Raw genomic sequence first — 14,155 nt, 5'->3', positions numbered from 1 at the left:
GTACACAACGTTAGGTGGCGCAACACTCGTCAATGTGTGGGTGGAGGGGGCATGGGTTAGCTTCGATCTCCTCGGTCAGAGCAGGGATCGGCATTGGTGGAGAGGAAGCATGACGCAATGGGGCAATTGGACGTGCTAAAAGGGGGAGAAAAAGTTTCTGATCCACTCATACCAGCACAACACACACTAACACACCACCACCATCAGTGGTCAGAGTCACTGCAGTGCTGAGAATGATCCACCACCTAAATAATACCTGCTCTGTGGAAGTCCTGTGGGGGTCCTGACCATTGAAGATCAGCGTGAAAGGGGGCTAACAAAGCATGCAGATAAACAGATGTACTACAGTCAGTAATTGTAGAACTACAAAGTGCTTCTATATGGTAAGTGAATTTTGGATTTCTTTCTAATTAGGTAATTAACGTAAACGTGTTTTTTAATAGCAGGCTCTCGTTAGCATAGTATAACACAGGGGAGGGGAATGTTCTGCAAACGCACCATTTGCATACATTTCTTTTCTTACGAAAACAGGAAAAGAAGTGAACCGTGCGCCCTGTTTAACCTAATGAAGTGTCAGCGTGGGTGAGCGTTCGTTCTCGTAAATCCATGCTCGTTTGCTCACATACCATTCAGTCATCGCAGCACCGCATTTGTTACATGCTTTCTAAACGGAACCCAGAGATCGTTGCGACAGAACGTGAGCGATGAAGCACAGGTGGACAAAAACAGTCTGTCTGTATTCAAGTGGTCTTTTCTAGTAGCGATGGCTCATCTCCCATGACAACCGAAAACAAAAAGGAGGGTTAGTGGTCATTTGGTGTGTGTGTGTGTGTGTGTGTGTGTGTGTGTGTGTGTGTGTGTGTGTGTGTGTATATGTGTGTGCGTGTGAGTGTGTGGATGGGTGGGTGCTTGTGTGTGTGTGTGTGTGTGTGTGTGTGTGTGCGCGTGCGTGCGTGTGGGTGGATGTCTGTCTGTCTGTCTGTCTGTGTGTGTGTGTGTGTGGGTGGGTGTGTGTGTGTGTGTGTGTGTGTGGGTGGATGGTGTGTGTGTGGGTGGATGTGTGGGTGGATGTGTGTGGGTGTGTGGGTGGATGTGTGTGGGTGGGTGGATGGTGTGTGTGGGTGCGTGTGTGTGCGCGTGTGGGTGTGGGTGGGTGGGAGGATGTGTGTGCGCGTGGGTGGGTGGATGTGTGTGGGTGGGTGTGTGGGTGGGTGTGTGGGTGGATGGGTGGGAGGATGTGTGTGCGCGTGGGTGGGTGTATGTGGGTGTGTGTGTGTGCGTGTGTGTGTGGGTGGATGTGTGCGGGTGTGTGGGTGGATGTGTGTGTGGGTGGGTGTGTGTGTGGGTGGGTGTGTGTGTGTGTGGGTGGATGTGTGTGTGTGGGTGGATGTGTGTGTGTGTGTGGGTGGGTGGGTGGGTGGATGTGTGTGTGTGTGGGTGGGTGGGTGGGTGGATGTGTGTGTGTGGGTGGGTGGGTGGGTGGGTGGATGTGTGTGTGGGTGGGTGGGTGGGTGGATGGGTGGGTGGATGGTGTGTGTGTGTGGGTGGGTGGATGTGTGTGTGTGTGCACGTGTGTGTGGGTGGATGTGTGTGTATGTGTGTGTGTGTGCGCGCGTGTGGGTGTGAGTGGGTGGGTGGGAGGATGTGTGTGCACGTGGGTGGGTGGGTGGGTGTGTGTGTGTGTGTGTGTGTGTGTGTGTGTGGGTGAGTGGGTGTGTGCGTGCGCGTGGGTGGGTGTGTGTGGGTGGGTGGTAGTATGTGTGTGCGCGTGGGTGGGTGGATGTGTGTGTGTGCGGGTGGGTGGATGTGTGTGTGTGTGTGTGTGGGTGGGCGGGTGGTTTTTGTGGGTGTGTGTGTGTGTGTGTGTGTGTGTGCGTGTGTGTGTGTGTGTGCGCGTGTGTGCGCGTGTGCTTACCCTTGAGAGTCTCTGGCATGCTTTATTGCCAGTGTGAGAGAGCCAGGCTCTTTCTTTCCTCCAAAAGCTCAGGCATCTGCTGAAGCCTATTAATTCAGGATAAGCCCTGCTTAAAGTGGGTCTTCTGTAGCTGACTGCATATCTGAGTGTTTACTAGGAGAAACTTGCTCCTCTGTAGGAAAACGTTTGCCCGTTCTTTATGACTGACAACACATGCAACGTTTGTGGGCTTACGATGCTTCCAGTGATGGTATGGAACCTACTGCTGGTTACTCTATACTTGCTGGAGCCTATCCCAGCTTTTCAATGGGCGCAAGGCACACAGTAACACCCTGGACGGGTCACCACTCCATCGCAGGGCTGACACATACACACACTCATTCACCTATAGGGCGATTCAGTGTCTCCAGTTAACCTGACTGCATGCTTTTGGACTGTTGGAGGAAACCGGAGCTCCCGGAAGAAACCCACACAGACACAGGGAGAACATGCAAACTCCGAACCCAGGACCTTCTTGCTGTGAGGTGACCGTGCTACCCACCAAGCCACCATTAATGAATCAATGAACCCCTATGGCTGCTCCAGTTGGCGTGCACAAAGGATCGCTCATTCCCATATTCGATTCGGCTTATTTATGTCAGATGCCCTTCTTCGCAGGGTAGTTGTAGCCTAGCGGTTAAGGTACTGGACTAGTAATCAGAAGCTCGCTGGTTCAAGCCCCACCAATGCCAGGTTACCGCTGTTGGACCCTTGAGCAAGGCCCTTAACCCTTAATTGCTTAGACAATATGCTGCCACAGTACTGTAAGTTGCTTTGGAAAAAAGCGTCTGCTAAATGGTGAAAATGTAACCTAACCATCCTATTTATTCAGACTTTGGTATGGCAATAAGATGGATGGATGGATGGATGGATGGATGGATGGTTTATTGATCCTGAAGGAAATTAAAGTGTGCATTGATCTGTCTCCACAAAGACACCATGCGCCTTTTGTATTAGCAAACCCAATCTGGGTTTTGAACCTCCAGTACTAAGGCATTGCTATTACCAGCACTATTACACTAGCTCACTTTAACACTACAATTACATTACAGCTAGGGAAGAATTCTATTACAGTGCCATTTTAGTTTCATTCTAATGCATTGTTTGTCTGTAAAGATTAGAAACTTGATTGTGGAGGATTTGCAGCCTGGGAAAAATGTCAGTGATAAGATGTAGGCTGGGATTAAATGTGAAACCATTACAAGCTCAATCAGAATATCTGAAAATAAACACTTTCTGTATCTTAAAGATCAGATTAAGAAAATAGAAACGCAGAGCAACATGTGCAGGCTTCCAAAATTACCTCACACTGATTTGGGGTTGCCACAGCAAGTTGTATAAAGTATGTTTAACTTATTTAATCAAACTTTTGAATCATTTTGAATCAGGACGATCCAAATAAAGATTCCACTGAAGAGCATTGTGCTGTGATTTATCACAATACATATGATAGTGTTTCATGACGGTGAATCCTGATCATTACTTGATCCTGTAAACTGTCTTTTGTCAGTTCAACAATGTGAATCTTCACTGATCAGCCATAACATTAAAACCACACCCACAGTACCACTACAGAGCAGGTATTATTTAGGTGATGGATCATTCTCAGCACTGCAGTGACACTGACATGGTGGTGGTGTGTTAGTGTGTGTTGGGCTGGAGTTTTTAAACACCGTGTCCACTCACTGTCCACTCTATTAGACACTCCTACCTAGTTGGTCCACCTTGTAGATGTAAAGTCAGAGACGATCGCTCATCTATTGCTGCTGTTTGAGTCGGTCATCTTCTAGACCTTCATCAGTGGTCACAGGACGCTGCCCACGGGGCGCTGTTGGCTGGATATTTTCAATTGGTGGACTATTCTCAGTCCAGCAGTGACAGCGAGGTGTTTAAAAACTCCAGCAGCATTCCAGCACAACACACACTAACACACCGCCACCATGTCAGTGCTGAGAATGATCCAGCACCTAAATAATACCTGCTCTGTTGTGGTCCTGTGGGGGTCCTGACCCTTAAAGAACAGGGGGAAAGGGGGCTAAAAAGCATGCAGAGAAACAGATGGACTACAGTCAGTAATTTTAGAACTACAAAGTGCTTCTATATGATAAAAATAGAAAGTGAGTGTAGAAACAAGGAGGTGGTTTTAATGTTATGGCTGATCAATGTAATTGTAGTGTTGTTTAATATAATATTCGTGCCTTATAGCATGTGTCATTATTGTGCATGTTTTGTCAGCCCCCAGTACTCCCAACATAAAATAAAATAACCCACATTTCCTGTTTCTGTCTTAACAGAGATTCACCTGTAATCCCTCTCATTCCTCTGGGTCTGAAGGAGACCAAAGAAGTGGATTATTCAGTTGCGTTTAAGGTATGTTCTTTTATTTCACAGGCTATATTCTTTTACAGATACTTGTAAGATGTAAGGTCATGTGTACTTTTGTTATTCTGCTGCCCTTGGGCTTAGAGTCACAGAAGCCTGTCATTTACACAGTAATGATGGTGTTTAGTGTTACTGTTGTCTCTAGCATTGCATTCAGAAAGCATGCAATTACAGCGAAGGATGATTGGTGTCAAGTGTGTGTGTGTGTGTGTGTGTGTGTCAGTAAATGCCTGTCCATTTGAATGTCTGGTTATGTGTGCTGAGTTTAAACTGGTATTTTGACAGGACTTTATCCTGGAGCATTATAATGAGGACGGAGCTCACTATCAGGAGGAGATTGATGATCTGATGGATCTCAGACAGGTACCACAATCACTACAAATACAAACACTGACATCTAACGTAAGGGTGGGGTGGGGGGTATGCCCGAGGCCCTGTGATATGCCCAGTGATTCCAGTGAGGCTGGACCCAGCTCGACCCTGACAAGGATAAATCGTTAAATGAGCAATGACCTGTTTGTTATTCATTGGTTAATCAGTAACCTTCTTACATCTAATTTATATGATCATACAGTCCAACACTACAGACTCTCAGCTCTGCCATCCGGCTGGGCTGGGCGGCTACTTGAACAACGATTGGCTATTGTTCAGAGTGGGATGAGCCATAACTGGTGCAATTACGGGTTGGGAAATGAACACTGTCGCCTCACAGCAAGAAGGTCCTGGGTTCGATTCTGTGCGGAGTTTGCATGTTCTCCTCGCGTCTGCGTGGGTTTTCTCTGGGTACATGCAGCCAGCCTAATTGGAGACACTGAATTGTCCTACAGGTGGCTAGTCACTGGGATGCATAAACCAGTGCATTGTAGTGCCAGTCCCAAGCCTGGGCTGTGTCAGGAAGGGCATGTGCCAAATCAATAATGCGGATCACGGCCCGCCGGCGACCCCTAGCGGGAGCAGCCGAGGAAATAGAGAGGGTGTGGCTCTCCGTGCACAAGGCTGATCCGCATATGAACTCGCCTCGTGCAGGTAAAAAGAGGCAGATTTTTTAATCAGACATGATTAGGAAGTTACCATCGCAGAAACTCTGGACGGGGACAAAGATGATAGATAGCTGATACCATCCGAGGCTACACACTAGTGTAACTACAGTACTAGAGTACACAGTAGACTAGTCTGACTCATTTCTGCTTTGTGTTTTAATTCTATTATGTGTGTCTGTCTGTGTGTGTGTTGCGCAGGCTTGCCGTACTCCTAGACGTAGCGACGTAGGGGTTGATCTGCTTGCTGGCTACTTCAGCCAGCTAGCCCTCTTGGAAAGCCGTTTCTTTTCCCCGAATCGGCAGATTGGCATTTTCTTCACCTGGTATGTTTTAACCCTGTTAAGTCGCAGACACAGCACTGTATATATATATACACTGATCAGCCATAACATTAAAACCACCTCCTTGTTTCTACACTCACTGTCCATTTGATCAGCTCCACTTACCATATAGAAGCACTTTGTAGTTCTACAATTACTGACTGTAGTCCATCTGTTTCTCTGCATGCCTCATTAGCCCCCTTTCATGCTGTTCTTCAGTGGTCAGGACCCCCACAGAGCAGGTATTATTTAGGTGCTGGATCATTGTGGTGTGTTAGTGTTAGTGTGTGTTGTGCTGGTATGAGTGGATCAGACACAGCAGCTCTGATGGAGTTTTTAATCACCTCACTGTCACTGCTGGACTGAGAACAGTCCACCAACCAAAAATATCCAGCCAACAGCTTCCCGTGGTCAACGTCCTGTGACCACTGATGAAGGTCTAGAAGATGACCGACTCAAACAGCAGCAATAGATGAGCGATCGTCTCCGACTTTACATCTACAAGGTGGACCAACTAGGTAGTGAGTGGACACGGCTGTGTCTGATCCACCAGCACAACACACACTAACACACCACCACCATCAGTGGTCAGTGTCACTGCAGTGCTGAGAATAATCCACCACCTAAATAATACCTGCTCTGTAGTGGTCCTGTGGGGGTCCTGACCATTGAAGAACGGCATGAAAGGGGGCTAACAAAGCATGCAGAGAAACAGATGGACTACAGTCAGTAATTGTGGAACTACAAAGTGCTCCTATATGGTAAGTGGAGCTGATAAAATGGACAGTGAGTGTAGAAACAAGGAGGTGGTTTTAATGTTATGGCTAATCAGTGTACATAATAAATAAGGTGGGTGCACCAGACTGATGAGTTCTCTAGAGTTTGGCACAGTTGGACTACTGGCTTATTCCTTAAAGCTTAATAGTTGATTTTTTTTGTAACCTGCATTTTCCCCCATCTGATGACGCAAACACATCTTGTCTTGTGCAGGTATGACTCTTTTACAGGAGTGCCAGTGTGCCAGAAGAATATCTCCCTGGAAAAAGCCAGCATCTTGTTCAACATGGCTGCACTCTACAGCCAGATCGGTACACGCTGCGACAGACACGCACAGGCCGGCCTCAACGATGCCATCGCTGCCCTGCAACAATCAGCTGGTAGGTTACTATCCAATGTGGATAGTAATTAGTTGCAGATACGAGGATCGTCACATTAAGATGCATTTTTTCCAGCGTCGTACCAACTTTTTAATGCCGTTTTTGGTTGCGCGTGTAGCCTCTGATGCACCGCTGCTTTTCCATCATCACATGAAAATCTTCTTTCCCTTAAAGCTTCTTGAGCATCCAAAAAGGTGGAAATCAGATGGCGCTAAATCCGGACTATAAGCTCCCTCTCAGTCTCTTAGACACGACCGATTACTACTCCTCCCCTCTGCCCTCACCGTTTCAACCAAAATATAAAAGCCGCAGATATAGTGACGTCCTACACATGTCTGGAACATTGTCATCTTCTCATCCTCCCATCTTCTCATTTCATGTAGTATTGCGTTAGCACGCTTTAAAACATTGACCCTTGTCTGTTTATATCCTAGGTGTGCTCAATTACCTCAAAGAGACGTTCACGCACACTCCCAGCTACGACATGAGCCCTGCCATGTTGAGCATGCTGATAAGGATGATGCTAGCACAGGCGCAGGAGTGCCTGTACGACAAGATCAATCTGCAGGGCGTCCGCAACGAGTTCTTCAGCCTGCTCAGGATTGCTCAGGAAGCTGCCAGAGTAATGTTTCGATATGTTTTGCACTATTTAAACTCAATATGTACACCGATCAGGCATAACATTATGACCCAACAGTGGCAACCTTGCACATGTGGGGCTTAAACCAGCATCTTACAATTACTAGTCCTGTACCTTAGCTGTTGAGCTACCACTGTATGTTAACCAAACTGAACCAAATGGTGATCCAGACTAGATTTGAACTTATTTAAGTGTACATTTGTATTAGTTTTTGTTTGTTTTGTGCTAGTAATTTATTACTTTATGATTTTTTTTATGTTACAGGTGGCAGATGTGTATGAACAGGTGCATCAGTCCATGATCCAGACCCCTATTAAAGACAATGTGCCCCTCTTCTGGTCTACAATGGCACAAGTGAAGATCCATTACTACCGTGGCCTCGCCCATTACTATGTCTCCACATCTTTAATAGACCATCAGTGTAAGTATATATACACTGTATGAACAAAAGTATTAGGACACACTTTTAATTATTGAATTTATGTTCTTTTCTGTTATTTATAGGGAATTATATGCTTCCAGCTTTGAAGCAACAGCTTAGGGAAGGCTCTTACTTGTTTTAGCATGACTGTGCCCATGTGCAAAAAGCAAGCTCTATAAATGTGATCTAGTGACCTAGTTTAACATTGCTACCCTACATCCAGATGGATTCTACTAAAAAAACTAGAAAGCCAGAAGCAGGCCGCTCAGGTGGCGCAGCGGTAAAAACACACGCTGGAACCAGAGCCGGGATCTCGAATACATCGTATCGGATCTCGGCTCTGCCTGTCGGCTGAGGCTGAGCGGCCACATGGACGACGATTGGCCTGTTGTTCAGATGGGCGGGACTAAGCCGGATGGGGTCTCTCTCTCATGACTGGTGCAATTACGACCTCTGCTGGCTGATTGGTGGCGCCTGCACAGAGATGAGAAAAGAGTGCTCTCAGGTACAGGTGTGTCTCTCCGTACACAACGCTAAGCTGCACTGCACTCGTCAAAGTGTAGGTGATGAGATGCGTACGGCTGCTGCCCACGTGTCGGAGGGGGCGCGGGTTTGCTTCGTTCTCCTCAATCAGAGCGGGGATCTGCATTGGTGGAGAGGAAGCGTGACGCAATCGGGCAATTGAAAAAAAAAGAAAAGAAAGCCAGAAGCAGAACAAATAGTTAAGAAAACACGAGTGCAAATAGGTTTATGTAATACAGAGTTCAAACAGACTTCTGGCTCAGGATACCAGGATACGAAGGGCAGAACTTTTTATCAGTTCACTGCGAGTGCCAGGAACAGCAGGCTCCCACAGCTCCATGCTTAGATCTGCCATGCTATGTCTGATAAATCACAGATGCCTTCAGTGATGTGGCTTTAACATTAAACAGACCTCCGTCAGTGAATCTGAACCTGAGGGGCTTTTCACGGCCTGGTTTTCTTCGATTCAATCAGGTGTTTTTATCTTAATGTCTTTTAAAATGCTTCTTCAGAGAGGGCCAAAATGTATACACACTTTAATACCTTGAATCATGGTAGCAATGTGTAGCATGATATTCTAAGCTGACATTAATTACTCTGTATTAATTTACTATCACAATTAAGTTTTGTGTGTACATTTCTGATCGTCTGTATTTGATCTAGCTTTGATTACTATTGTGGGACATCTGCACAAGCAATCCTTAAAACAGTTCTTGCGAAATCAAGTCTATTTATTCAAGTCTAATTATTACAGCTATGCTTGAATCTGAACCGAAAAAGGGCTGTTCATATTATGAAAATCCCAACAACACTGCTGCACCTGATACACGCATACCAAAACAGCTACCATGTTCTTACCATGTTAGTGTCATCAAAGTGTTGAGAATGGTCCACCACCCAAATAACTTCAGGTCAATAGGGATCATATGGGAGTTCCTCTCTATTGATACATGGAGTATGGAGTATGGGGAGTGGCAAAGTGTACAAAGCAACAGATGCCCTACAGTCAGTATTATTGTTTACCCACAATGTCTGTATGGTATGGAATGAATGTACAAGGTAGGCTTGGCATCAAACAATCATTCATTCACAGCTATGCGAAAATTAGAGTAGCAAAACTCCACACATACAGAAAACAAACGTTTGTCGTTCTAAATGTGACTTAAAGCAAGCGTCCTATCCAATTCAGGACTAAATAATAGAGCACTATAGGGGAAATGACCTTTATCGTATGTATTCTGATTTGTTTGCACAGTAACCCCCAGTGATGATGATGATAAACAGGAGAAGGCTCTATCTCAGTTGTATGACAACATGCCTGACGGACTCTCGGCCCTCGAGATCTTGAAGGACAAACAGGAAAGGTGTCGCGTAGGTGAGAAGTCTCGTTTAATCTTTCTATATTCCGGTAAAACACATGCTAGCACACCAGAGCTGGGATTTCGAATACATCATATCGAATCTCAGGTCTGCTATGGCTGGGCTGGGTGGCCACATGAACAACGTTTGGCTGTTGTTCATCAAGCCAGATAGGGAACTCATAACTGATGCAGTTATGACCTCTGCTGGCCTGCACAGAGTCGGGGAATAATATGTTGATCAGGGTGTGGCTCTCCGTGCACAAGGCTGATCCGCATATGAACTCGCCACGTGCAGGTGAAAAGATGCAGTCGGTACTGCGCACGTGTCGGAGCGGCGTGTGTCAGTTCCCTCTCCTCAATCGGGGGCGGGAGTCAGCACCAGTAGGAAGGAAGCGTAATGCAATTGGACACGCTAAAAATCGGGAGAAAAAGAATCATATTTAAAGTAAACACTATTATATTTATAGTAAACACCCAAGGCTAACGTCGCACAACCTACCCTATCCTACTCCTTAGGCAAGGCTCATCTTAGACGTGCGACTTCGGAACAGGAAGAGGCAGTGCGTGTCCAGGGGTTCTGCCGTCATCTCCGCGACCTCGACGTCCTCAAGGCCATCCTGGAAGCCAGCCACAGATATTCACTCGGGAAACTGGAGCAAAACGAAAATAAGGACGAGTTCACAGACTTCATGGAGGCACCAGAAATAATCTGTGAGTCGGACAAAAATGTTAGAATTAGGAATGAAATAGTTCATATTCATATACAGCACATTAATAATATGTAGACGTGATAATGGATAATGGCTGATAAATGTGTGCTGTAAATATCTCACACGCAACCTGAGTGTGAAAGTGCTTACCAAGTGATTACTAGCTGATTAGAATCAACACAATCAGCATGAAGAGTTAAATCAGCATGATTGCATTAGAGAGCTGGGTAAGCGTCAGTGCGGCACTATAAAAGGACACTTTTTCATCAGAATAGGGCTTAATTGGCTACTTACACATATAAGGAATTTAATTTTGGCTACAGTAGCTCACAGTAACCAAAGCAAGAAGGTCCTGGGTTTGATTCCCAGGTCAAACAGTCCGGGTCCTTTCTGTGTGGAGTTTGCATGTTCTCCTTGTGTCTGTGTGGGTTTCCTCCGGGTGCTCCGGTTTCCTCCCACAGTCCAAAGACATCCAGTTAGGTTAACTGGAGATACTAAAATTACCCTAAGTGTGTGTGTGTGTGTGTGTGTGTGTATGTTTGCCCTGTGATGGACTGGCGAACTGGCCAAGGCTTTTTGCCTAGCAAGAAGGTCCTGGGTTTGATTCCCAGGTCGAGCGGTCCTCACCTTAACATGCTTAACCTTAGTAATGGTCAGAATATCAGATGCAAAACTGAGTGGTTATGATTCCCTGCAGTCATGTTCATGTTCGTATTATCAGAATTGTGAACCAATTCCGTTCAAATGCAAAAACATCCACAAATATTGAAAAATTAAAACAGTACAGATGTACCTTGAAACTCAACATCAGTTGGTTCTGGGAGTGGCGTTGAGTTCAAAAGGCGTTGAGTTTGCCGTTCAGGTGGCGCAGCGGTAAAAACACACGCTAGCACACCAGAGCTGGGATCTCGAACACATCGTATCGAGTCTCAGCGATTGGCTGTTGTTCATATAGGGGTGCGGTTTTAAGTTGGATATTAGGCCGGATAGGGACTCTCTCTGATTGATGGCGCCTGCACAGAAACGGGGAAAGAGTGCGTTGATCAGGGTGTGTGTCTCCGTACACAGTGCTGATCTGCAGCTCATCGTCTAGCGTAGGTGAAAAATGCATACGGCTGCTGCCCCATGTCGGAGGGGCCGTGGGTTAGCTTTGTTCTCCTCAATCAGAACAGGGGTCGGCATTAGTGGAGAGGAAGCATGACGCAATCGGGCAACTGGACGCGCTAAAAGGGAGAAAATGCATCAACAAAATATATTTTAAAAAAAGGCGTTGAGTTTCAAGGAATTTTTTCCTATAAGGATGTATGGGAAACCTGTTAATGCGTTCCATGGTTCCGTGGACTTATGTAAAATAATGGGGTTGTTTTTGACACGTATACACTGAAAGTATCACAAATATAATATAAAAAGCTGATTCTTGCAATTTCTCAGCACCCTGAGCTGTAACACAAGTTTAAAAGTGAAACAGTGAGGAAAATCCAGATAAACACAGATACATGAGGAGCTTTCAGAGTGAATCTGACTGTTCTTCCACACAAATGCAGATTCGTCTCATATGCGCACTTTGATGACGTTTTGAGTTTAGTTTAGGGGACGTTGAGTTACAAGGTACGGCTGTGTTTCAAATTCCAGGTACCAGAGCACATTTGAGTCCGTGGTAATGATTTCAGTTGTGTTTATAACACAAACACTAGATAACACTCTTCTCTCTTCCATTAACAGCAAAAACTGAGCAGAGTGCAGAACTTGAAGTCCCTTCAACCACAAAGGTGAAAGTCAAAGACTTGTTCCACCGACTGGTATGTGGGTCACTAATTTTTTCCATTTTTTCACATATTTTATGGGTCTGTTCACAGCACAGCAAAGCTCTAGGATCTACACTACTGTTTCTGATTTTGTTAAACTTATGTTGAGCTTGTGTGCTGTTAAACAGACCCACATAAATAGACCGCTTTTCCACAATGGTTTTACAAACTTGTATCGCACTCATCCGAGGTGAAAGAGAATCTGAAGGGGGAATCAATGAGGGTTTAGCTTAGAGTTTGTACGGTGTGGAAAAGCATTCTAACACGAATAACAGAGGTGAAATGGTGTTTTCACATTACATCCCAGAATTAACTGTACTGGCTAACAAATGACCAACATCTCATTTACACTGATCAGCCATAACATTAAAACCACCTCCTTGTTTCTACACTCACTGTCCATTTTATCAGCTCCACATGGTGGTGGTGTGTTAGTGTGTGATGTGCTGGTATGAGTGGATCAGACACAGCAGCGCTGCTGGAGTTTTTAAACACCTCACGGTCACTGCTGGACTGAGAATAGTCCACGAACCAAAAATATATGCAACCAAAAGCGCCCTATGGGCAGCGTCCTGTGACCACTGATGAAGATGACCAAGTCAGACGGCAGACTTTACATCTACAAGGTGGATCAACTAGGTAGGAGTGTCTAATAGAGTGGACAGTGAGTGGACACGCTATTTAAAAACTCCAAGCACAACACACACTAACACACCGCCACCATGTCAGTGTCACTGCAGTGCTGAATAATACCTGCTCTGTAGTGGACCTGGGAGAGTCCTGACCATTGAAGAACAGCATGAAAGGGGGCTAACAAAGCATGCAGAGAAATATATGGACTACAGTCAGTAATTGTAGAACTACAAAGTGCTCCTATATGGTAAGTGGAGCTGATAAAATGGACAGTGAGTGTAGAAACAAGGAGGTGGTTTTAATGTTATGGCTGATTAGTGTATATTGTGGTGTATCTATCTACATTCTACACATGAGTAGTGCACACTTTCACAGACTAATGTTGTTCATGGAAGTGTATGTGTTTTGGTGGATAACTAACAGCCACACCCAGACTGTCACAGGCAGACAAACTGGTTGGCCTGGCACTGTTTTTGGCCTACAGCTAGACCTAACTAACCTACTTCAGTGCAAGTTTGAGACTTAAACATAACAATGACATAAGGAATACTTTTGTCATTTGTAAATAACATAAAATGCTTTATTATTTATAAATGACAAAATGGTATTTTAAAACTAACTGGGAAAGAACACCTTTATTTGTCATATTTACAAATACAGGGTTAAGAGCCTTGCTTAAAGTTCCAGCAGTGGCTGCATTGCAGAGCCCGGATTCGAACCCACAATCTAACGATCTACCCACTAGGCTACCACTGTCCCTAAAAGAAAAGGTGAACATTACATTACAAATATTTGCACTGGTCAATGGAAAAATAAGAGACCACTACTAAATGTTGGCACTAGCCCACCACTGCTGAGATTTTGAACCCCATTGGTGAAGGTTTGCTTCTAAGTGGTACTATTGGCCAGCTTGGCATCTACACAGACAAGACTGGAACCTAGTGGAACCAGACCTGATATGTATGTACAAGTATGTACATAGCTTGATTCATGTGTCCGTACTAAATACCAATCTGCCCGATTCCAGCCTTGCTGAAACATCCGTCACCAATCCTCCACCAGATTTCACAGTGGGTGCAAGTAACTGTGACTTGTAGGCCTCTCAAGGTCTCTGTCTAACTATTAGTCAAACTAATGTTGGGCCAAATGAAAGCTGGACTGACTAATCAGGGAAGGAAGATGACCAGTTTCCAGTCCTTGATAGTCCAAT

The 14,155-nt window shown here is 45.3% G+C and overlaps 1 protein-coding gene across 2 annotated transcripts in view; it reads left to right on the top strand.

The window, feature by feature from the left end:
* rhpn2 (rhophilin, Rho GTPase binding protein 2) overlaps positions 1-14,155 on the top strand; it is a 37,964-nt gene that overhangs the window by 16,546 nt on the left and 7,263 nt on the right. For both annotated transcript variants that reach the window (XM_062989484.1, XM_062989485.1), the window contains 9 exons: positions 4,249-4,324; positions 4,622-4,699; positions 5,575-5,699; positions 6,687-6,853; positions 7,288-7,475; positions 7,758-7,914; positions 9,692-9,811; positions 10,314-10,508; positions 12,230-12,306. In XM_062989484.1, coding sequence (XP_062845554.1) covers positions 4,249-4,324; positions 4,622-4,699; positions 5,575-5,699; positions 6,687-6,853; positions 7,288-7,475; positions 7,758-7,914; positions 9,692-9,811; positions 10,314-10,508; positions 12,230-12,306 — 1,183 coding nt within the window. The remainder of the gene's footprint in view (positions 1-4,248; positions 4,325-4,621; positions 4,700-5,574; positions 5,700-6,686; positions 6,854-7,287; positions 7,476-7,757; positions 7,915-9,691; positions 9,812-10,313; positions 10,509-12,229; positions 12,307-14,155) is intronic.

Source organism: Trichomycterus rosablanca, chromosome 27, assembly GCF_030014385.1.
Source record: "Trichomycterus rosablanca isolate fTriRos1 chromosome 27, fTriRos1.hap1, whole genome shotgun sequence".
NCBI lineage: Eukaryota > Metazoa > Chordata > Actinopteri > Siluriformes > Trichomycteridae > Trichomycterus > Trichomycterus rosablanca.
This window is presented reverse-complemented; position numbering and strand designations above follow the sequence as displayed.